The 24,511-nt window shown below is 44.3% G+C and overlaps 1 protein-coding gene across 1 annotated transcript; it reads left to right on the top strand.

Annotated features, from left to right (window-relative positions):
- Window positions 1-1,385: 1,385 nt before the first annotated feature.
- On the top strand, window positions 1,386-23,574 carry TNFSF15 (TNF superfamily member 15). Its single transcript, XM_030001036.2, has 4 exons — window positions 1,386-1,823; window positions 8,557-8,608; window positions 9,225-9,272; window positions 15,256-23,574. Exons 1-4 carry the CDS (start codon window positions 1,626-1,628, stop codon window positions 15,681-15,683), a joined length of 726 nt encoding a protein of 241 aa, XP_029856896.1. The 5' UTR covers window positions 1,386-1,625; the 3' UTR covers window positions 15,684-23,574.
- The last annotated feature ends 937 nt before the right edge of the window (window positions 23,575-24,511 follow it).

Genomic DNA, 24,511 nt, shown 5'->3' with positions numbered 1-24,511 from the left:
GCACACGTCCCTTGGTGCTTTACCAGCTCTCTTGTCCCGTCTCCCTAACCCATACTGGGTTTCACTATTTCTTGCTTTCTCCTTCACATTTTCTCTTTCCCTGGCCTATTCCCTGTCCAGTCTGCTGGCAAGGATCCCCTTCCCCGCTGCTGACAGCTTCAGTCATCCTCGCTAAATTATACATTCTGCTCAAAGCATGACTTTTAGCTTTCTAGCACATCAAGAGGTGCACTGGACTATTGCAATAAGAAGATTTCTAGCAGTGTTATTGAAGTGCAAGTGATAAAAGCTGGCTGAATTTTTATTGGGTCGGGTGGGGTTGCAGACAGACTGGGACATGACAAAATATTTTTCATTCTTTGGTATTATTTTGTAATAACACAAATCTGAAATGTTTTTCATGGGGAGGTGGGGAAAACCAAACTTTGTTGTGCTCTCACTAAAACATAAGTAAGCTTCTATCCTGTTTCTTTACCCAGGGAAAAAGGAGAAGTTTCTGCACATCAGTGTGTGTGCATGTATAAATCAAAGAAAGTTTCAGTTTTGATGAGAACCATGTTTTCCCAGGAAAAAAATTTCCAATTTCAACAATCTGGATAAGTCTACATGGCAACATCTCCACTGACGGCTCCTGCCAAGCTCTTCCTAAACCCCGCCAAGGCCAGTGGATGGAGGGTAGGCTGCTGCTGTGTGGCAGGGAGCAAGCATGCAGCTAGCCTTCCCCAGGAGAAGGGAGCCCCATCAGTTGCTGTCTGAGCTTGTTTCTCCTAAATCAGTTGCTGAGCAGCTCCTGAGGTTGCCAATAGGCAGCAGACCCTCTTAATCAGAGATAGCACCTATCAATAAAGTAAGATGACATAAATTTTTAGCAAGTGCAATAAAGTCACAGCTTTTCCAAGTAAGGATAACATGCTCTTGTGAAAGCACAATTAAAATGAGTCTGGAGAAGACGAACCCCACGGCAGCTAAACACCCTATTTTAGGCCTGACCCTGGACTGTTTGGTGCAAAAGGTACATTGAGCAACCTGCAGCCCGCTGCAAATTCTGCTAAAACGTAGGAATGAAGCAACCTTTCAGAGAAACAGACCCCTTCTTGGGGTCATTTGCGATACCCTCGCCTTCCCTGAAAGACTCTTCCCTTTTCTCCCAGGGCTGCGTTGAAACTGCTGGGCTCCGGGACACCGCACGTTGTGCGCTTGTCTCTGCCTCTCGCTCTTGCTCTCCCCCTGCTTCTCACTTTCACTCCCATTGGTTTCATGTTCCCTTTACCACGCGGAAAACCTTTCAAGCTTATCCAGCCCAGCAGCAGGGTTTATCCTGGTTCCACCCACTGGGACTTTCCTAGCTTCCTTCTGCACAGCGAGGGGGAAAAAAAGCCAGACAGAGGCAAGCAGTAGGCACCTCGGGGAGCTCGGGGAGCCGCGGTGCTCTCTTTCCCTAAGCTAGGTTTCTATTGTAGGCGGTGCATTCCTTGGGAGGGAGGGTGTGTGTGTGTCGGTGCCTTCCCACACTCGGGGCAGCTCTTATTTAATGGGGGTCTCCATGCAGGGCAGACGCCAGAAGAGATTTTGCCGTTCCCAGGTCCCATCCAGGAACAGCAGCAGCTCGCATACCAGGTGCCAGCATGGACCGCGTGGCCGAGATAACCCTGGAGGAGTTGGCTCCCAGGACCAACCAAGCCTCCAGGATGCACCTCAGGGAGGATCTGAGGAGGATGCGGTGCGCGGTGCTGCTCTGCCTGCTCTCCGTGCTGGTCCTGGCGCTGCCCACTGCCTACCTGTTGGTTGGAAACCTCAGAGCCCCCAGCTCCTGCAACGGCCAGGTAAGAGGCTGACGGCCAATTTCTGTCCTGCCACGCTGCGAGGAGGAGAGTGCCGCGTCCCGCGTCTCCAGGGTTGGATTTGTTTGGTTCTTTTATTCTCTTTCTGACTTTCTCATGTTTAAGGGAATGTGAGAAACTCGCTGTTGCATTCCTTCTCCTTTACGCAGCGCAAATCTGCCTAGGATAAATCTTTTTATTGTTTGGTCTTTTTAACTAACCGTTTCTGTTCCTTTTGTTTTAATTTCACTAAGGTCACAGTACCATGCACAACTTTGAAACTTTTATTGACATGCCGCAGGAAATGCTTAGGAAAAATTGCTACTTGATGGAAATCAAGAATCAGTGTCTGCACTGATTTCACCCATATTTTGGCACTATGGCTCATTTTCTGCCCTTCTTTCGGGTTAACTCTGAGACTTCCCTTGCCAGTGTCCTATTTCAGCAAACATCTGCTGACCATGCTGCTGAATGTCAGTGGGTCAGTGCCTATCATCCACCACTGGGCAGACAGCTGCAGCTCTCATATATTATTAACGCAAACTCCTGCAAAGATATGATTTGAGACAATTAAGGAGTAGTCTGACCCTAAATTTCACATCCCATTTTTTACTCCCCATCAAAACTTTCTCTGGATCCAGGGATCTTCTCAGCTCTTCTCCTTTGACAGACAGCTAAACTCACTTTCTTCTAGAAAGACAAGCTTGCTGGTGTGGCTGCTTCTAATGCTCTTCCGTGCCGCCCCACTCCTTCTTGTGCCAGACTGCAAACAAGTGCCTATATTTCCACTCTAGACTATGAATTCAACAGGACTGCCCCATGCTAGAAGGATGCATATATGCATATAGGTCTGAAGATTTAAGGTTTTAATTTTAGCTTCAGGTATGAAATTCCCCAACTAATTAGCCTGCTTGTTATATGCTCACTTAGGAACAGCAAGAGAAAGCAGTGTTAGTAAGTGGCCTCGAAGGCAGATTTCTAACCCGCCACACATTTAGTCTATGGATGTTGAGAGAGTGTGACAGCCGTACCCATGGCTGCACACGGGCACGCTTTTGGCTGCACAGAGACGTGCTAGCCCCTGTTTGACCTCAAGTCTGCACAGCCGGTGTCTCGCGCCTAAGCAATGCCAGCTTCTGGGTGCAGCATCTTCAGCGTTATCAGCTTCTACCTTTGTGCACTGCTGAAAAGGTGCAGCAGCCCTGTGCGGTACCTCAGGCTGTTAAATCTGCCAATTTCTTGCACACGTGAAAGTGCATGTTACTGTGCTGACCCTGTTACTGCTATTTAGGCCAGCTAGAGCGGATGCACACGGAGTGAAGGGGCTCTTTGGACAGTCTCAGCTGCATTGCTCTTTTTTTTGCGTCCTGTGAGGTTGTACAGAGCAGAACAGTTCGGTTCTTGAAATGAGCTTAGAGTGAAATAATAATGTTAGCCTGTTTGATTGGAGTAATGTGTTCCTGGCTCTTGACCCTGTTGGCAGAGTTAGAGGAGAAAAGTATTTTTGTGAGTGGGTTTGGCTTCTTAAGAGAAAAAGCTCAGTGTAAACCATTAGATTTGCAATAGCCTGGGCTATGCTAGTGTGTATTTCCATGCATATGCACTGAATTATTAGCGTGTAGTATTCCCACAATGATGTAATGAGGTGATCAGATGAGTTACAGCCTCTGCAAGTCTCAGTGAGGAAGAGAAAAATCATCGGGCTGGCCGGCTGCCCACTGCCTCATGCCAAGCTCAGTGGGTGGAGCGGCCAGCTACAGTTCAGCTGGATCCTGCATTTTCTGATTTTTTCATTCACTCTGCTGGTGACTGACTGTATCGCCAAGGTTATCCAGCAACAGAGCGCCGATGGGTGGTTTTGTCTGCCTGTGTAACTTGCTGTTAATTCCCCAGAGCCATGTCACAGGCTAAACGCAGGCGCTCAGCCCTGCAGCTCGGCATGGCCGTAGGCTGTTTCAGTCCGTAGGAACGTTTCTGGGCATAAAGGCTCTCGGAGAAAATGTCTTTTTGCATTTCCTTCTGCATTTGAAGTGTTAGAACTGAATTGCTAAACGATGCCTTCCTCGTGTGCCCCATTGATAGCCCAAACCAGGAGGACTAGGCTGGGACCAGACGTGTGTGCCAGAGCTCTCTGTGGCACTGGTTTTGGGGCATGAATGCCCTGGGCATACTGGGAGCAAGGGGGCCGACCCAAGTTTGCACCAGATGCATATTCGCTTGCTGACCCTTGCAGCAGCGAGCCCATGGGAGGAGTCCTTTCGTTGCCTCAGGACCAACGCTCAGCCCACACATGCCAGATTATCAGCTTCTGGTGCATTGGGGACAGTCCTGGGAGGAGGGAGGGACTTGACAGCTGAGCAGGTGAGGCAGATGGAGTAAATTCCTGAGCTCGTCCTTCCTGGAGCAAGGAGGAGGAGAAGGGGAGACGGGGAAGGTTTGCGCAACAGGGGTGTGCCTCTTTGATTTGCCTGCGGGGTGAGGAAGTTTATTCATCTCTGCTTCTGTGTGGGCGCACATGGTGTCACATTCTGCCTCTGAAGGGATACAAACTCACCTTTTCCTCTAGAAATGTCCCTTTCAGGAGAAAGCAGGGCAAGTTATGTCATTACAGCAACATGTGTGAGCCACTGGTTGTCTGTCATGGTATAACATGTCTTGCATGAATAGTTCAAGTCTGGTGATGGTTTCCCTGGACACCTTCCAGGCTCACTACCCTGCTTCCCTTTTGGAAATAGAAATCACTTTCTTTTGTTCTTCAAGACAGTGTGAGGTGAGGAAATAGGGTTCTTTAAGCAGTAACACATGGCTTGTGTTCTTAGCAGGAAATAGAAAAGGCTCTAGTGGTGCCCTTCCAGAGGAAGGGCCAGGACTGCTGTGCATCATTCCCCAAAAGAAGCCAAGTTTCTGTCTGAGTGTGCAAATCTAGCAAGGAAATGGCACAGCAGCCAGGAGAGCATCTCTGGCTACCTTAGCAACCCACTCAGCTAGCCCAATACAGCAGACCGTCAAGTCCTGTGGCCTGGAGATGTTGGTACTTGGGCTTATTTTCGTGGCATCCTTGGCATGGCAGGACCACAAGCAGCACAAGGGAAATTCCAAAACCTGTCCAAAGGATTGCACGTGAACCTGTGTGCCATGTCAGCCTTGCAATGGAGAAGGGAGCTGCTACAGTACAGGAGGGACTTTAAAGTCCTAGCAGCTCCACCTGGATCCTGTGTGAAAGGATGAAGCCAGAAAGCTAGCAACAAAGCTCAGATAAGGACTGCCAGAACATGCAGACATACAGAGCCAGAAGCCCTAATGGCCTGCCCAAACGGGAAGGAGACCCTGAAATGGCTTCCCCATCTGTAGGGAAGGAGAAATGCCTGGGGAGGAGCACTGAGCATTGCACCTAGGTCCACATGTGTGGGATTCCCCTTCCAAAAGCCAGCAGCAGTAAAAGTCCTGACTGGCCATTGCTGCTTGATGCCTATAGTCCTCATGGGCAAAGAAGCTAGTGAGCACATGCCCTGGGTACATGCTTACACTGGGCACTATAGTCCAGCCAAAATACTCCCCTTGAGGCCAGTTTTTACTGGCACAGGACAGGCCTCTACCAAAAATGCCCAGTCCAGGCCATGCAGCATCTCTGGAGCTAGCAAAATTGTAGGTGTGTGAACCGTGTATGACCTGCAGAGACCCTGCCCATAAAATAGTGTCTTGTGCTAAAGATGGAGTGGATGGAGGTGCTGGGGATATTTTGCTCATTAATCTCTCTGCCTGCAGTGCCAGGCTGCTTTTCCTATGCAGTTCTTTGTCAGATACCCCTGGCCCTTCCTGCAGGTGCAAGAGGCAAAGCATGTGACAGGGGATGTTCAGGCCTTCTTCTTGGCTTTAGCAATATATGGATATAAATGCAGTTGAACATTCTTGTTAACAAAACAAAATAGAAGTGTTTTGCATACTGCAGTATTCAGGGTAATTAGAGCTGGGTGTCTGAGACGTCATTTGTCTGCAAGTCAGCTGTGAGGTGGGATTTTCAACATGACTCAGTGCTGGTTACAGTCTCTCCACCGTAACCAAAGGGAAAATTGAAGCCATGCTGTGAACTTTTCAGAATCACAGCTAAGCATGAAAGGAAAAGAGAGAAAAACACTAATTGTGTAAATGATCTCTCTATTGTCTCATGCTGCTCAGCTCTCCCTCGCCACCTCATCTACACCGTCAATGTACAACATCTGTGCCTATTTAGGACAAATATTACTAATAACTGGCCATTATGTAGCTTTGACTAGTACTGAAATATTTTCTATGGAAGGTTTAGATTCGTATCCTTATCAAACAGCACAATTATGGGAAAAAAAGATCTCTTACCTTTGCCAAGCAACAGAATAATTTCACACCTTGCAGCACCCTGCTCTATCTACCACACCATGTTGTCCTTTAGCATCTATGAATGCAGCTCCTGCACCTGGAGTTTCCATCTGGCCTTCTTTGGAAACAAGTAAATTGAGGTTGCATAAAAAGCTTCTTCCCAGTTTTTAGTCAAAGTCATTTTGTTATTTTTTATAAAGAAGCAGAATTCTTCTTGATATCTTTCCCACTTTCCCATCACCTCTGTATTGCAACATCTGAGTTTATATGAAGTAGTTCAGCAGAAGTTAGAAGTTACATGATTAAATGTAGGTTTGTGATTGATTTGTAGCTCATTGCAGTACTTAGCATCGTTAGAAAATATGTCACTTGATAAATATATAGGAAGTGTCACATAAATAATGGTGTAAAACATACTCCCATGCATATACATCTGGCCAAAAGCAAGGGCAGTGTTTGAGGGAAATCCTCCACACCTATTTTTGCTTCCCACCAGGGGAAGGACAAAGTCACCTGGCTATGACTCTGTCACATCAAAAAGTATAGTCATGTTTAGACACCACAGCAAGCAGATGGGACCTTGGAGAAAGTCATTAGTCATAATGAAAGGCCCAGACATCTCATTGACAGCGCAACACCATTTCTCTCTGTCAGCCACATACTGAGCTTTCGCACCACCGTCTCTTCTAGATGACATTTCCTGCAGAGCAGCAGACTGCTATGGCTGAGCTATATATATGTGTATACAGGTGGGGAAGGGAGAAAAAAAAAAAAAAAGAGAGAAACTTCCTTGCAGTTTTCCTTCTCCATTTTTTTTCCATCATGCTGGAGCAACTATTTTAGAAATCAGGTTTTCTGCAGGAGCACATGGATGTTTGCTGCTAGTAAAACATTAAAATATCTTTGGGCTTACTAGAGTAGCTAGCAGTCCCCAAACCCAGGCAGCCTGACTCTTCCCCCCCAAACACTCTCCTTCCCCAGGCCAATATAAAGTATCTATTTTCTACTTCTCCTGCAGTATTTGAAGTGAGTATTTGTGAAACACAGCCACCAGGAGATAGCTTCAGCATCTACGTGCTAATACTATTTCAGCCTGTTTATTGAGCAGTGTGTATCAAATCCTTAGCTGCAAGCTGATCAGTGGCAGTTTATTCAATGTATTTATTGTAGCTGTCCATAAAACACACCATACCACACCAGCACGCTCCTGACAAACATTGCATGATAGGGGTTCCTGACAGCCCTGACAGTCCACCCTGAGCTGGCTGGTGCCCTGGGGAAAGCATAAGGGATGCTCCTCACACCCCAGGGAGGCTGGATCCAGAGTCAGCATCCCGCAGCATCCTCCAGTTAGGACCCACGCTGCTTTGCAGGCTGCTGTAAGAGGACCGGCACCTGGCGAGAAGCCACCGGCCGTGCCCAGGCATGAGTCAGAAGGACCAGCCCTGGTAGACGTGTGGCAGGCAGACAGCAGCTTCCTTTTGAACTGCTCAACCTAAATGTGAGAACCACTTGGTATGGCCCAGGGCCATGCCCTGCTGCCATGCAATGCATGTTGGCGCAGGGATGTGTTATGAGCGTGCTGGTGTTCGGCTCTAGAACAAAACATAAGAGGTAAGCAAACGTGAATCACCCTGCCTTCCCTTGGTGGAGTGTCGGTGAGCCACAGAGCTCACCCTCTGCCAGCAGCACTCTGACCTGCTCAGCTCCTTTCCATCTTCCAATGAGGCAACCCAACATTCAAGACAGACCTAAGCAACAGACTAACAGTCTGAAATAACACAGATGCAGAAAGAAAAGCAGGTGAAACAGCAGTTCTGTAGCTGATACACGTCAGTTAGTCTTTTCTCTGGCATTATGGATTCATTGAGCGCCTGCAAAGGCTAAGACCTGCTAAGTCTTGAGACAAGGAAGAATCACTCGCATCGCTCCGCTTGCTCTGTTTGCTCTGCACAGACTGAGGGACAGGAGCATCTCTAAGCAGCAGAGGTACTCCAGCAGTGCTGGATAGAGGCACCGCCACAAAGAAGGGTTATCAAAGGCTAATTCACATTGGCCACTCCACCAGTCCTCCCCCAGTTGTGCCAAGGGCTTGTCCAGCCTCTGAACAATACTGGAGTTTAACGCAACCACCACCACAGGATCCCAGGTTCTGTCCCTAGCACCTTTTCTGAGATGCAGGCTGTTTCAAACAAACAGCAGAAAACTCTTGCAATGAAGCAAAGCCCTGTCAGGGCTTGTCCTTCTACATAAAAGCTCTAGCTGAGGTTGATAATATTACTGTGGCATATTCCATTTTCTGGGATAATGCAAACCAGACCCTGTGTGGAGGTAGTGTACACCCCGGAGCCCTGAGCTTACCGCTTGCAAATCTCTCCTGCAGGTCACAGAAGAGAGGGGCTCTCGCTTTCTGAAGCAACGGGCATTACATACTGGTAAGTTTGCCAGTCCTTTCCCCCATCCCAAACACCTTTGTTTACTGAGGTTTTGCAATAGCTGCCGCAGCATGCTGCTGGCAGATGCCTCCCCACCTGCCCTCCGCTCTCACCACCCAAATCTTTCCCAAGCCAGATGAGCCAGGGCAGACAGAGGCAAACCTGGGCAACAAGATGCAGCGAGATAACTGGGACCATAGCAAAAGTGCGAGCATTTCTAACCCCAGGGCTGTGCAAGCTCGCTCCTTCTAGTGCAGGCACAGACCTCCCCAGCAGCTCTCTGAGATCGGTATAACTCCCTGAACATGCAAAAGCATGGACTCTGGAGCCCGTGCACACCACACCTCTCTTCTGTTCACCCTCCAGCAATTTAAGACACAGCCATGATGTGTCCTGTCGACACCGCAGCAGGCCTGACAAACTCAGTCATTTGCAAAGGGATTTTATTACCTCAACGGTGTCAATAAACAATCACAGCGAATAACTCCCAACTCAAACATATGCAGAAATGGAAAGGGGCTGCACACGTTTCCTCAGTGGCATTGATCACCACTCACATCTCATTGACTTGAATAGCAAACACCCTTACACACTGTTTTTTCTTTTTCCTCCTCAGGTACAGATACACTTTCCAGTACAGAAAAGCCAAGAGCGCACCTGACAGGTAATGCTTGTTCAAAAATGAAGCGTTTCCCACGGGTATTACAGCAGATGTCGTGGTGCAATAATCTTGGTTTCTGTGGGCCTGATAGGATCAGGTGTTGCAGGAAACATGGGGAAAATAATCACAGCTTTGCCTTGTTGACCACAACATATTTACTGCAGCCTGTGTTTGTAGAAGAGGGCGCACAAAGGAGATAGTTGACAGAAACTTTTCTTCTTGCCACTTTTCCAAGCCATTTATTTCATTGAATGAGCAGCTCTTGTAACCAAACTTAAATAGGTGCCTGGTATCTTAGTGATCTGCTGAATCCCGTAGAAAAGACAGTGGAAAGAGCCCAAGTGAGCTCTCACGGAGCAGTGAGTTGGGAAAACTACCAGCTTTGGAGCAAAATCATGTCAAATAAGACCAGTTTTAGAACCCTTATTTTTGTGCAAGTTCTGACTTGGGCCACACATACCATATTGCCATCAAATAGCCTCCTGTTCTTACTGAGATCACCTCTGACTCACCTTGGAGAAAGCAAGGGAAGAGTTTTGTCCAGCTGAACCCCTCCAAGCCCTTATCTTGTGTTGGGAGGGTGCTATCACAAAGCACTGTTGCAGGGTGGGCTGCCATACATTTCTGAGGGGCTGCCAGCATTTGCAAGGCCACCATCTCACCACCTCAGCCTTAAGTTGTAACTGTCATCACACCAAGGACACTGTCCCGAGCCTTCCCCCATCCTCGCCAACTCTAACCACCTGGAAAACTGAGGTATTATCAGAGAAAAGGAAAAAGTTCATGTCTGGTTTCCATGTGGATGGAGCTGAGTGCTGAAAGGCTCTCCAGCTGCTCTGACCTAAGGCAATTTTTACCTCTCAAAAATGCAGCTCACTGCAGAGGCTTCCCCAACACCCTGTGTGTTGTCCCAGGGGAGCACTTTAGTAACTTGAAGCATGCAAGAAGTGGCATGATGCTTCACGCAAATTCACATACAGGGTTAAACAGGTTAAATGTACAGTATTTCAGGGCTGATTTCTTTCCCAGCATAGTTTGCTTTCCCTAATCCACAAGCTCCTTCTGAATGCACATCCTTGGTCCCATCCCCTTTTGCACACAGGTTGCTAGAGCTCCAAAACTGACCTGTCGTTGTTCAAAATCACATATTCGCTTAAGTGCAAGTTTGCAAGAGCAAAAGAACCACGTCTGCTAGTGTAAGTCTCTCTGTTTCCCCTGAATCCTTCCATGGCAGAGAGACCCAGAGGCTCCCAGTGCAGCTGACTCAGAAGAGCAGCCGAAGCACAGCTCTGCTGATGGGAATTTCCCTGGGTTGCACAAAAGTCCATTTGCCACAGGGAAGCACCCAACAGTTTTCTTCAAATTTCCTCAGGCCCCCCATTTGCAAAAATTCCTTCGCTGTCATTCCTGGGCAGTCTCCCTGGGATGGTGCCCATCCTCTTCAACCTGCTGGTTTGGGCCAGTCACTGCTGGCCATAGCAAGGAGGATGAAGATGAAAAAGCCAAGGGGATTTTACTGCTCCTTTTCTGTGCAAAAAGGCTACACCCAGGCTGCTGTGCTATGTAGCCATCAGGGAACCTAATTTCCATGAACTTACCTTTGACCTTTTTTTTAGCCCAAGCATATTTTTGGTGCTGTACCCTGTGGCAAGGAATTCCCAAGCTTAACAGTACATCACAGTCAGAAAATATTTCCTGTTATTTTAAACTTGCTGCATAATAATTTCTTGGGTGCCAGCCTGGTCTTCTCACAAACCGTGACTTGTGCATAGAAAGTGAAAAAGGAATAATTATTCTTCAGATTTTTGTTACATTCCCCCATCTCAGGTACCTTTTTCAAAGTGAAGTTGGTAGACTACAAACTCGCACTTGTAGGAAATCCCTTCCAGATCTCTATTCTCTCTGTCTTTTTCTAGTTTTAGGCACATATACTCTGAAGGTGAGAGCAGAGGAGTGAGAGGAATAACTAGCCACAGTACTTTCACAGGAATGCACCACTGAATTAGCAGTAGCAGAATGACTCAATGTTTTGGTCCCTGTTCCTTTATGATGAATTTTCCACCTGCTCTTGGCCTTTTTAACATATAGTGAGCATTTTGAACTTATCCAAACCGGCATCAAGATCTCCTCTCTCAAGGTGGCTATAGCTAGTGAAGAATGGGACAATCCATGGGAATACCTAGCTAGGACTTTTCTCCATCCCCAGTCTCTCCTGTGCACTACTGTATATTTGGTGCTGACTGCACCATGCCATCATCCCCTCTTTGAGGTATTTGGTTGCACTTTGGGTCAAGACGCAGACCAATGCCTATTCCTTCTTGTCACCAGCCTGCAACACAGCTGGATGAACTGTGTTGCAGAAACCCCATCAAATACCTGGCTCGCACTTATTGTGCTGCAATGGTACCTGAGCCCCCCACTAAATGTGGGTAAAACATCACTTTCTGGTTCCACTTGATTGTTGGAAGTTCCCAGGGCACAATCTTGAGCAACAGAGACCCTGCAGCCACGGGACTTTGCAGTGCATGCTGTACAAGGGCTTTACTACAACAGGAGATTCAGGCTCTACTCACTTGCTGAGATCAGGAGTCTGGCATCCAAGTACAGTGTTCAGTATCAGGCTCTCACACTGGTGAGGGCTAAGAGTTGCAGAAACCCCACAAGTTCAGCAACATGCCACAAAATGTACCCCAAAACTGCCAAGCAACAGGGATTCTCCAGCAAGGGACTAAACCAAAAGAGATTTTGCGAAAGGAGAAGTAATTTCACATGTAAGGGATGCCGAAAATTTATAGTGGATGCGAAAGTTGAAGGAACTGTAGCAATGAATCCCTTATTAAAAGCAGATTTTATTTACTTCAAGAGTTAGCATATGTCACAGTTTAACCCCAGCCAGCAACTAAGTACCACACAGCCACTCACTCACTCCCCCCCCACCCAGTGGGATGGGGGAGAGAATCGGGAAAAAAAGAAAGGGTAAAACTCTTGGGTTGAGATTGTAACAGTTTAGTAGAACAGAAAGGAAGAAACTAATAATGATAATAACAACAATAATAAAATGACAATAAGAGTAATAAAAGGATTGGAATATACAAAACAAGTAATGCACAATGCAATTGCTCACCACTCGCCAACTGATGCCCAGTTAGTTCCCGAGGTCCCCCCTCAGGGCAACTCCTGCCGGTTTATATACTGGGCATGACGTCACATGGTATGGAATACCCCATTGGCCAGTTTGGGTCAGCTGTCCCAGCTGTGTCCCCTCCCAACTTCTTGTGCCCCTCCAGCCTTCTTGCTGGCTGGGCATCAGAAGCTGAAAAATCCTTGACTTAGTCTAAACACTACCTGGCAACAACTGAAAACATCAGTGTGTTACCAACATTCTTCTCATACCAAACCCAAAACATAGCACTATACCAGCTACTAGGAAGACAATTAACTCTATCCCAGCTGAAACCAGGACAGCATAATAGGTATATTTGCAGGAAGTATAGCTCCATGTATTTATGAAATAAATAAATGACAAGTACAAAGTACAAATGCTGCTAGAAAAGGAGCCGTACTGTATTCAAAGGCACTTGAACATGCATTTTTCCTCTTGTCTGGTATTGAAAGCATGGGAAAAATTAATTAACTTGAAAATAGAGACCATCAATAGAGTGAACTTTATCCGAAAAGGGACATTATAGCTGTAAAACTTGGAGTTGCCTAATTCTAGAAGTTATGAAATCATGTACTTCATTTGAGATGCCTGTTAGTTACAAAAAACATTTAAGAATCGAGTGTCCTTGACATTTTAAATGCGTCATTGTACACAGAAGAAAATATTTCACATGCAGCTTCTCTTCAATTTTCCCCCAAAATTCCCAAGATGGAAAAGAGCCCAGGACATTTTCTGGAAATATTCTGATCTTTTCTGATCCTTCCCATCTCAAACAAGGTTTCGTCTGCTACCAGCTGATCTCTGAGAGATATTACTCCAAGCTCTTGTAAGCCTCAGAGTGACCCAAATGCTACTTTAGTTTTTGCCAGGACTAAGGCCAATCCCTAGACACCCAAGAGGTAGATGAGGATGAAGGCAGACCATGAGTACTTTAATTTTCTTTTATCCCTCTCTCTCTGTATCAGGCAAAGCTCCATTGGCTCTAAGCCTCGTAGTCCTTATAAGACTTCTATAATTTAGCTTGGCTTGCTATCACAATCCCTGTCTACTGTTCTCCCACACAGAAATACTCTCCTCATGTACTTTGCCTCCTGGAGAAAGATCAGAAAGATTTGATACTTCAAGCAGCACTGACAGGCAGGCTGAAAAAAAACCCCGTTATTTTGTTGTGCTACTCAGAGAATGTGCAAGAAATTGCACTCCTAACACCTTCTTGTCTCCTTACGGATTATTTATTGCTAGAAAAGAGAGGGAAATGGATGCCACTGGGAGCTGAGCACATTAGTTTTTCTGAATCTTATTTCGCCCAGGATAAACCTAACGGTTATTGCCAAGAGAATTTCAAAGCTTTCCTTTACCTGCATTCCGTTTGCCTCCCTGCCCATGCACACACAGCCCTTCCCCAAATATTGAGTCAAAATCAACTTTAAACATTAACTCAAGCTCATGAAAAAGGTCTGCTTTCCTGGAAATCAGTTGCCTCAGTCTTTCTCAGCATTTAACATGAACTTTCCAGGTTCATTTTAATACCTGACAGAACCTTAATGGTTTTTATCCGCTTCCTTTTCACTGCATCAGCTGCTGTTTTACCAGAACAATTTTATGTGGCAGTCAGTAAAGAGCAGAGAAACTCTTTTGCTTCCCTGCATAAAAATGAGTAAGTGCTAGGGCTTATTCTCCTGGCTGGTGTGTATGTGAGAGAAATTAAAATGGTGGAGGAGAGGCGAAGGGAACAGGGCAACAGTTCCACCATCCTTCCCCTGAGACCTCTGCAGCCTGGGGATCATCCTTAGCTTGGATCAGACTGATGTTGGGGTCTGGATTAGAGCTCTGCTTGCAATCAGCTAACCACAAGACTGGGAAAAAGTCTGGAGGAAGGTGGAGGCTAACACCAAGCTTAGTGTTTTGTTCTAGCAGAGCATTTATATTAAAAAAAAAAAAAAAAAGAGAGAGATAAAAATGGTTTTAAATATAACGTGTTGCTTTGGAATTGGGCATCCTGAAGCACAGTGGGGTCTTTTGAGGTTTTGGTAGAATCAAATGACACTGGTAAACCAAAAGCAATTCTACAGCCAAAGATTTCATTGTGAACACGCAGGAAGAAAAGCTTGACACAGGGGCTAACAAACCGTAACATCCTTCAGAAGCAACTTGGCAGGAAGAGAAGTTCAAGTGTCTCAGTTCTTGGTGATAGATCATGCTGATCATTGTGAAACTTTTGCAAGCCCAATAGTGTCTGTCTAAGAAACCTAACTGCAATCCATCGCTGCTGAAGAAAATGATGCTTTAGTATTATTACTGTCCTGAACCATCAGGTACAGGCATGGTACACATGTGTATACTGTCCCAGCACTGGCTTCATTTCAGGACAAGATTTTTACTCTGTAAATAGGTAAGATAGCACCCCGGACCTGCAGGGTAAAACCATCTGTATTGCTCCACAGGGCCATGAGACTCAGTCTTTAGGAAGGACAGTCTCATCATTCGGGATCTGGCCCACGACGAGGCCATCCAGTCACAGCATACCCCTTCAGGCAGCCTGCGCTGGCCAAGCTCTTCCAAAAACATCCTTGGCTTTCACTCCTGATTGCTCAGATCTGGACACGCTATGGACACCCTTTAAAAATATCACTGGACAGTTGGCCTGCAGCCAATTCACCTCCGTTTTCAAACTGTAAAATAAGAACATTTCTGTCCTAGCATTTTGATTACCCTGTTTAAATTGCTTGTCCTTAGGAGTAGAGAACTCACATTATGTTCAGCAACATATCCCCAGCTGTAGCAAACTAACCCATCTCTTCTCCCTCTCTCTTCCTCCCACAGTGAAGAAACAAGATCTCGCTGACACCGTGGGAAACCATCTGCCCATCCTGCAGTGGGAAGACAAGCGAGGCTTGGCTTTTACCAAGAACAACCTGAGTTATTCCAGCAACGCACTGGTGATACCTGTGTCTGGGGACTACTATGTCTATGCTCAGGTCACTTTCCGAGGGCCCATTGAAAGATACAGTAAAACAAATTCTGTCACTGAGATCATCACCAAAGTCACTGACAGTTACCCTGAGCCCACCCAGCTGCTGACTGGCACCAAGACCCTCAGTGAAAAGGGAAACAGCTGGTTCCAGCCGATTTATCTGGGCGCCGTGGTCTCCTTAGAAGTGGGAGACAAGCTAATGGTCAACGTTAGTGACATCAAGCTGGTGGATTACACTAAGGAGCACAAAACCTTCTTTGGTGCCTTTTTACTGTAGGTCCCTGGCAGCAGCTGGTGGGGGCTTCCCTTCAGGGCCCTGGTGTGACCTTGCAGGACTTTGGCTTTGTGGGCGTGCGTCAGGGTGCAATCTCTGTGCTGTTATCCTTCTTCTGTACTGTCACCCCCTACAGCTCCCTACAGCCTTAAATTAAGGGGTAGGGAAAGCTGAAGCCACAGGCTGAATTGAACACCCCCCCCCCCCCCCCCCAAAAAAAAAAACAAAAAAAACCAGAGAATGAAGGTCAGATTGGAGAAAAAAATATATTCTTGAAAGTAAAAACTGAGAGCTCTTCAAAATTTTTTAAGCTAGGGAGGAACAGTTTATACCTGTGGGTAAGAATATTGATCTTGAATATTGCAGCTAAGCTACATCACTAATTCCTCCTCCAATGTACAGTTTCCTCAACCCAAAAAAGTTCTGAACTTTCTCCAGTGCTTCCAGTATAGTTTTGCATGACCCTTCTTCAGATTCTCAGTTCTAAAAGGTAATTACTTTTCATCATTTCCTTACAAATAGATTTGCTCAGTACTTTGCACTAACATAAAGCTCAGATTAATCATTAACTGCTTAACTAACCCCTTCCAACTTTCCTGTAAAATAGATTAAAATTATATCTTGTGTTTTGTAGAAGCTACCTGAATTTTTTTTTTCCCTCAAGAAATTGTTTACAGTTCTTTAAGTCAATATACAGCCTCAAAACTTTATGTAGAATTTCTAGGGAACACACACAAACACTTTCTGTTTCAGCATGAAAGTGAAATCTCCCCCCTAGGTCGTAACATTAGGAAAACAGAAAAGACAAGGCAGAGAGAGACATGCAGCAAAATTTTCCACAATTTAAATCAGCCACTGAAATTTTGAGAGAAAACCTCTGCAATGTTTTGCTTTCCATTATGTTTAATGCAAAGCAAGCGCAACTAAAGAAATCACTGTCTTGGTGCTCCCCCTTGCATCCATTGCCAATGCTGCAGCGGTCCCCTAACCACAAGGGACTCCCCAGCCTTTCCCTTGGTGAAGGCTGGCAAGCAGTAGTCCCTACACAAGGTCAAAAGATCCAAAGACACGATCATGGCATGCCACGACCAGGTGCGGAGCTCAGGAATGTTTAGCTTCCCACCTTGCACTTTGCTATTTTCATTGACCTTACTGTCTCTCAGGGATATTCCCCAGCTTTCCTTCTCCTCCCACAATAAATACATCACTGACAATGACTCAAGTCATGTTCTCGTAGATTTGGACTTCACACTCTTAACTACCAGGAGGTCTCACAGCTGAGCACCTACCATCCAGCCATTCTGCAACAACCAGGCTTCACTCTCTGCAACTCCTTCCTGCCTCACCTCATTGGATTTCCTCCATTTTCCACTTCTTGGCCACAAGTGACAGAAAAGCTTGATTGCCTAGTTAACGTTTCCACTCAAAGCCATGGTGGGGCCCAAAAGCACGCTGTTAGTGTCAGGGAGGTACTGACGTTGGGGAATACGTAGCACTGGGATGGGAGGTTGTAGCTGAAGAGCTCAAATGGGCAGAGAAGTTCTCTGGTGGAGACAGCCCAACTACAAAAGACCGTGTGTGATATTGCAGCCCAACCAGCAGGGAGACCAGGCTGCTTTGTCCACAGCGAGCCTATTCCTAGCAGGAGACAATTTAGTGCTGTATAAAGATCTGTTTGAACTAACATGGAAAAGTCAGTAGCACAGCTGAAGCGTAGAGCATAGAGGAAGGCCAAGGCAGATTGGGGGTAAAGGGAGGAGAGGAGCAGAGTAGGAGGTGGAAGATCCAGGCAACACCAGGATCTCTGCCTCTTCATGGCTTGGTGTCTTCATGCTGACAGCATGACTATACCTCTTAAACCTAGCAGGTCTTTTATGTAGTAAATCACCTCAGAAAAGAAGGCTTTTTGACTATCCTTCCCTCTTCTGCAGTGCCTGGGTCCCATAGTAGGTCTCAGTCCTTCACTGTTTTATCCACACTGAGACAGCATTAAACACATCCCAAAAGCTAGGAGATTGCTATCTTGCTCTGCCCTTCTTTCCTCAGCAGGTGTCTGTCTTGCTTCCAGATTCTCCTTGAGTCTAGTCATTGAGTGTTGGTCCACTATACAACACTATACAACAACATCTGGGAGATGTTGACAATGTCCCTGCATCAAAACCTCATGACAGTTTGGCTTCCCATCCTTTCTTTGACTTGTCCTTCATTTTCCCCACATCCACATCTCAACTGTCCTCTTGATCCCCTTCTCCCACAGGCACCTTCCTGCCAGTCACCCCAGTGCACAGAGAAAACTTGACATCTGAAAATAGGTTAGGATGGCAGAAACTAAAGGTAATGATCCTGCTAGAAGGTGCAAACACTCTTGGCCAAAACATCCTCCGATGTCTTTATTAGCTAGATTCACTGCCGTCTTTAAGTCCTTTCTCCTATGTTTCATCCACCTGTTCAGCCTTTTCTTTTAAGCTGAAACTGGCTGAGACAGGAGCAGTTATTCCCCATGTATCTGTTCAGCACCCAGCACAGGCGACCCGGCCTCATTACTTCTCAGAAAGGGTGTCTGGTCATTCAGTTCCTTGGCAGCGCTGTTCTTACTGCTCAGACCCACCCCACACCATGGTAAAATCTGGGGAAATCTCACTCTTTTGGCAGTCCAAGACAAGGTTATTCTCTGAGAAACCCTAAGACTTCCCATATCTTAGATTTTCTAAAGTGTTCTCTCAACACCCCATGCTAAGTTCTCCTGAGCTTCTGATCCCTTAGTTGTGTGCCCAAAATAGGAACTGAACTCATGAAAAGATGAAATTTGCAGCTCTTGCAGACCACCATGTAAAGCACTTTAGGTGACTAGCACATGAAACAACATGGTAAATCTTATAAAGGGAAGACTTAAAAGTGACCTGTCCGGGACAGGTGATTCTCAGCGACTAGGTAGGAATGCTTCTGTGAAGTGTTATATAGGATGAATTTGGTTTATCCTTGGAGAAAATTGCAGTGCAAACTCTAGCTGTTTTGAGACAGTTACAGAAGTTCAGAAAGCTCTTTATTTCTACAAATGACATGATGTAGCATTCTTTCGAGGCCATAACACAATCCTGATTCATAGGCTTGTACAGCAGATTTCCATAAAAACTGTATCTAAAATCATCATCACTTAATGTCTGGTGTGCTGAATGATGGCAAATATGAGATCTGGGGGAGAGGAGTGGTGAACGCAGTGTTTGGCATACAATGGAAGAGCCTTCTATGGGATATATACATATATATACATAGACATACATATATATTTGTGTATATTTCATAAGTTCTAGGAAGCCCATTGGCAGTAATGAGCCTTCTCTACCACAAGGCACATAATTTGTGTCCACTGTGCACAAACGATAAATTTGACAAGCAAAAGATTTCCTGCTGCAGCTCCATTACAGGTGTGACTCTCTTGATCAATGGCACAAAAATATTTATTTTAGTCCAGTTGGAGCAAGCTTTTGCATCCCATTACACACACCAGCTTTTAGCACATTTAGCGAACTAGCACATAAAGTGCTAGTGACATATGACATAAAGAAATATATCTGGCATTACTTGTTTTAAAGTGGTGCAGGCATATTAATCCACACATCTACCCTAGTGGAAATTCTTTCCCCCTTTTTTCCCCCTCTCAGTGCTAATGTTTCTGTGACAGTGACCAGCAAATATAGTAAGTTTGCAGGGGCTGATTCTGACCCTGCTGTATATCAGATATTCCTCCACAGAAGTCAACGGCATGAAGTCAGAGTAAAGCCACTTAAGCGAGAGAGAGGTCAAGCTTAAAGGGAAATATCTCAAACAGACTGAACCCAAGCTGTGGATTCTTAGATTTTTCCAAAGCTAAATAAGGACAGAAGTATTCTCAGAAATTTGTGTTTATTGAATTAGAAAATTTTCTTTAATGTAAATAATTTCTGGAGATGTGAAAATGCATATGTATCAGCATTTTTCAGTTGAATGAGAAGATGATGAAATCTGGCCATGTGAACAAGTGACCTTTCAGTCTATGGTCAAACTGAAAATATGTTTTGGTTTGGGTGGATGTGAAACTAAAACAATTATAAGAAAAAATCCAAGCTTGAGAAAAAGGGTAAAATAGGCAGCTCATGCTAAATGAGTTAAAAATACATGATTTCAGGTTTTGACCCTTACATTTCTTAAGGGAAAAAAAAAAGCACTTGAAAAAAAAAGCCATTGAAAGAAAAAGTAACAGATTATTATTTAAGAGATTATTATTTTTTTTAATATAAAGTCTGATCAAAATATTTTAGTTCTTAGGAATTCTATTCTCTAATCTCTTTGATCCTCAAAAAACTAACACTAAATAGTACCCAAATGCCTAAAAAGATTCACTTACCTACTGCTTCCTTTCCCCTTAAAAGCTAAGTATTGGTAAATAAGCATTAACTCCATATACATACAGAAGTAATTTAAATCAAGCTATAAGGATCACAGCTCCAATCTTACCAACATATACTTGTGGTGTACTTAGTCCTGAGCATGTGGCTAAAAGGGTATTGTTGTAAAAGCGAGCTCAGTTTTCTTATTTGGTGTATGGGAGAAGTAAAATCTACATTTCTCAGACTAAAAGCAGATAAAATGTTTTACCTGTCAACTACATCATTATAGGAACAACCCTCCAAATCAAGGAGCACTTACATGGAACATCTCCAGCACATGTATGTTGGCAGGATTGGGGTCTAGAGGTGAAAAGCTGAAGGTCACGTTCCTTCCTTAGCAAAACATAACCCAAATGACGAAAAGGATGCTGCTGAGATGATTTTGGACATAACAGTTCAGTGGATATCAGGATAAGCAGAACCCTGGTACTAAGGGACACTACTAGGCTATGCTGAACTGCAGCACAGACTGGAATGGATTAAAGTACTCACTTGTGATTTTCAACATGGATATTTCAGAATTTTGAAGGAATCTCATTTTTCACCTCTGTAAGGTATAACTGACCACACTGTGCTTTGTTTTATTAATCTCCTGAGTGGCCCATCATTTCAGATGAGAAATGAGGAGAAAATTCATTCTTTAGAAGAATCAGAAAATGTGAAGAATTTTTGCCCAGATCTGGGTATTAGACACCAGTATAGCATTTTGCTATTGTAAGGAATTTTATATAAGTGATTGTATATTGTCTTGTGCTTCAGTACTGATGTGTGTCTTTACCAGAAGAACTGACTTAGCTTCTTGTTTCCAAGTTTTATGGTAATAAAAATGCAAGTTAACTAATGTGACAACTTCTGATCCTGGTCCCCTTCCAAAACCACTAACCAAATAGCATGCTTAAGAGCCATCAGCTAATACAGCCAGATAATGCTGATGTATAAGTAACCTATTTTGTTGTGTGTTAACATGTGAATGATTGTTATTTTATGCATGGTTAGAGGTCCCTCACCAGAGTGAGCTCGGATTCAGACTTTCCCCCGAGGGCTTATAGAGACTTGCATTTCAAAAGGCAAAAACATAAAGGTTGAGCAGATTTTCTTTCTCAGTCCCTTTTCCCCTTTGCAGAGTAAGGAACAGCTGGTTCCCTCTTTTTGTTATTTCTTAGTCTATTTTGAAAAAGCAAGTCCTATGGAAAAGCAGTGTTCATCAGAAACTGCATCATAGCTGTACTTGCAGCCTGCTGAGTCAGGGACTGATACTCCCCGCTGAGCACCCAAGGGAGACGGGAACCACGGTACCACCACCTGGCCAAAAAGCCAGGTTTGCCCTGGCTACAGCCATACCTAAGAACACCTTGGCAGCTTGGGAATTGAATGTTTACAATTGCTCAGCTCCTGGCTGCTAGGCACAACCTAGCTAGGAAATTTTGGCCAGATGAGGGTCAAAGTCTTGTTTGAATGTAGCAGAGCTCTGGGCACCCTTAGCCATGTTCTAGCTTGAGCTTTGCCGTCCTTACACTTTCAGCATAATACCAGCATCTACTGGATATGTATTTCTTACCCTGGGTGGTGTTATCTTCAATTCCTCTGCTGTCAAGAATGCAAATTCTTTCTTTCCACTAGCAGAATTGAGAAACATTCTCCCATTGGGCATATTATTTTGTATTTCCAAAATTTCTTTTGTTTTCCTGGCTTGAACTCAGAGTATTGTATTTAAATTCCTTCAGAAGAGGTTTCTGGTTAGGGGCTCTATGCTCTGGCTCAAGGAAGGTTTTCACTTGAAAACTCTGATGGAGGACATATGTTTACCCTGGTTTCCATCCACTTGCAAATACCCGAGATGCTTTGTTAGCAGTCTCTGTAGAAGAGCCAAGAGTTGATTAGACAGTAGGAATCAGACCGCTTTCTCCTGTAACACCAAAAAGATGTTTTGGTTGGTTTTGTTTTTTTTTTTAAATCCAATAGCTACCTCACGTTTACAAGAATAGCAATAGCGAATTATAATATTATTATTATTATTATTATTATTATTATTATTATTATTATTATTATCTGTTTTAACTTGAGCCAAGCAGAATTCACTTCTTCTATTGCCATTTTACTCCATGCTTTGCACATACAGGGTAATAGCTTGAGTTAACATCTTCTTTGTGGTCTAAATACACTGGCACATACAGTCCCTACCTGCGAGCATTGTGCTTAATTTTGCCTACCTTTAATCATACAGAAGGTGTCTATTCTCAATAAATTTCTAAGTTTCCTCTCTAGCAAGGTGAAGGGGAAGAGATCCACATTTCTGAAAGGCTGAACATGCTAGGGAAGGTGGGGATAATGGAGGTGCTTCTCTCCCAGGGCTGCAGAGGGATGTATATAGTATTTTTGTAGCTAAATGCAAGTAAGATGACAGCAGCACTCAGTGAAAGTGATAACTGCATTGCACTCACTTTCTCAGACAGCTGGATAAATCTGCGCAGCTACTGCCTGGGCATAATCCCCATAGGGTTTAGTGTTAACAAATACATACGTGGATGTGAATCTTGAGGGAACGGAGAACACCACTTTCATGCAATGAAGTTGTTACTCTGTGAAATTCATCCTGCAGAGTAGGACACTACCCATGAGAGTTTAACAGTCCCCACTCTCATCTGTTGGCCAAGATGCCCAACCACAGCTGGATCTGCTACTTGCCAGCTTTGTTCTTGAATGAAGACTCCTTTTCCAAGCTGGGGACAAGTTCAATGTCACAGTTAATATGTCCAGCTTTTGGGAAGAGCTTCGAGTTCACTCTGGCAGGGCATGGAGACTTTGTCTCCTTAGCATCTCGCAGGATGGAGCATAAGCTGAGATGAAGTGGACGTGGTCTGCACTCACAGGAAGGTCCTATGCTATAAAACTTTCAGCTCATGGACAGGCAGCTGAATAAGGGATGTGTTTTCTAACACACTCAGCATCTGTCAGACAGGTTCTCAAAGGAAATGAGGACTCTTTTTGAGACCTGGTGCCAAAGCTAGGTACGATTCTCTTCAAAAATGCAAAAACAGGAGCCAGGTTTGTCAACAGTCACAGCTCCAAATTCATTTTGCCTTATAATTGCTAAATCCTTTGGAAAAGCATGAAAGACATTGCCTGAGAAGTTATAACCTGGTTTATTAAGCACCATAAGTCAGGAGCATTTGGGGGTTTTGCTGAATTACGAGCTAAACCAGCTTTCCAAATGCTCTCATTCTTGCACAGATCAAGGTATGTTCTTTCATTGATTGTGGAGTTTTATATTAAAATGACAAAAAGGCACTGAAGGTGTTTGCTGCATATTTATTGGTACTGTACATATAGATGTCTTAATTTTATGTAAGAGAAATTGTAAAAATCATGGTATAAAGTTTAGATCTCTTTCGTTAACAGCTATTTCTTTTAGAAAATAGCTTTGACACCTTCTGACAATGAAGTTTATAAATAGTTCGTTAAAACGTGCTTTGTGTCTTAAACAAAAAAATAAAAGCATTTCATTTGATTCATATTTATTCCTGAGTCTTTCTTTATTCTAATAAGCACCCACCAAGTGCTCATATTTACAGGTGGGAAGGGCAAACATTTACCCATGCCAAAGTGGTTGAAGTGTGCTGCGTGTTGTGTGTTACACATGTTTTCTCAGATGTGCAGGGGTTTTTTTTATATAAGCTATTAATCACATACAGAATACACATGCAGAAAATTATTAATCCTAACATTTCTAGAACAGTGAAATTAAGCCCTATTCATCTGAGGACAAGTTTCAGACATTTTCATGAACCTTTATTTTAAGGGCTTTAATTAGAGAATTTTGATCCAGTGGCATATGATTAAGTACTGAGACTGTAATTTTCAGTCCCACACAGATTTAATTTTTTTTCTCTAGACAAAGCTGAATCTCACCTTCATTTTTAAGAGTGCCTAACTCTCACTGACAACACCCCCCCCCAAAAAAGAAAAAAAAGAGATCAGTGCATCCCAAAGATTACACACCTTGCTTTAGAATGAAAAACTCCAATTTAACTGCTTTCTGCTCAACAATAAGATTATTTTGTGAAACCTCACTGTGTTCTGAGATTTCTTTAGAATTTCAGAATGTTGGAGCAGAACAGCATTTATTATTCAGAAAACAGGACTTTGTGTGAATTAACTAAATTCCTAATTCTCGCAATAGGATCCCTTTGACCACCCCCATAAATTGCTATTTCTGTAAAAACACCAAAAGGAAAAAATAATTCTGTTTTCTACACTAATGAATTTTGCTCATGGGTGTCAGCTAACATTACAAGGGGTGGCTCCAAACTGCGGTCTGCAAGTCAGGTGTTAGTCTGGCTTCTTCTAAAGTCTGACAGAGGTGGGTTGACTCTTTCTCAGGGGCCATCTCCCTTTAGCTGTTCA

This window comes from Aquila chrysaetos, chromosome 24 (genome assembly GCF_900496995.4).
Source record: "Aquila chrysaetos chrysaetos chromosome 24, bAquChr1.4, whole genome shotgun sequence".
Classification (NCBI taxonomy): domain Eukaryota; kingdom Metazoa; phylum Chordata; class Aves; order Accipitriformes; family Accipitridae; genus Aquila; species Aquila chrysaetos.
Note: the sequence above shows the minus strand (reverse complement) of the source record. Positions and strands in the feature narration are given on the sequence as shown.

Excerpts from the sequence above, each read along its gene's own strand:
- TNFSF15 (XM_030001036.2), top strand. The coding sequence starts at position 1,626 with ATGGACCGCGTGGCCGAGATAACCCTGGAGGAGTTGGCTCCCAGGACC. Across the intron at positions 1,824-8,556 it reads CCAGCTCCTGCAACGGCCAG|GTCACAGAAGAGAGGGGCTC; the intron begins GTAAGAGGCTGA and ends TCTCTCCTGCAG. Across the intron at positions 8,609-9,224 it reads GCAACGGGCATTACATACTG|GTACAGATACACTTTCCAGT; the intron begins GTAAGTTTGCCA and ends TTTCCTCCTCAG.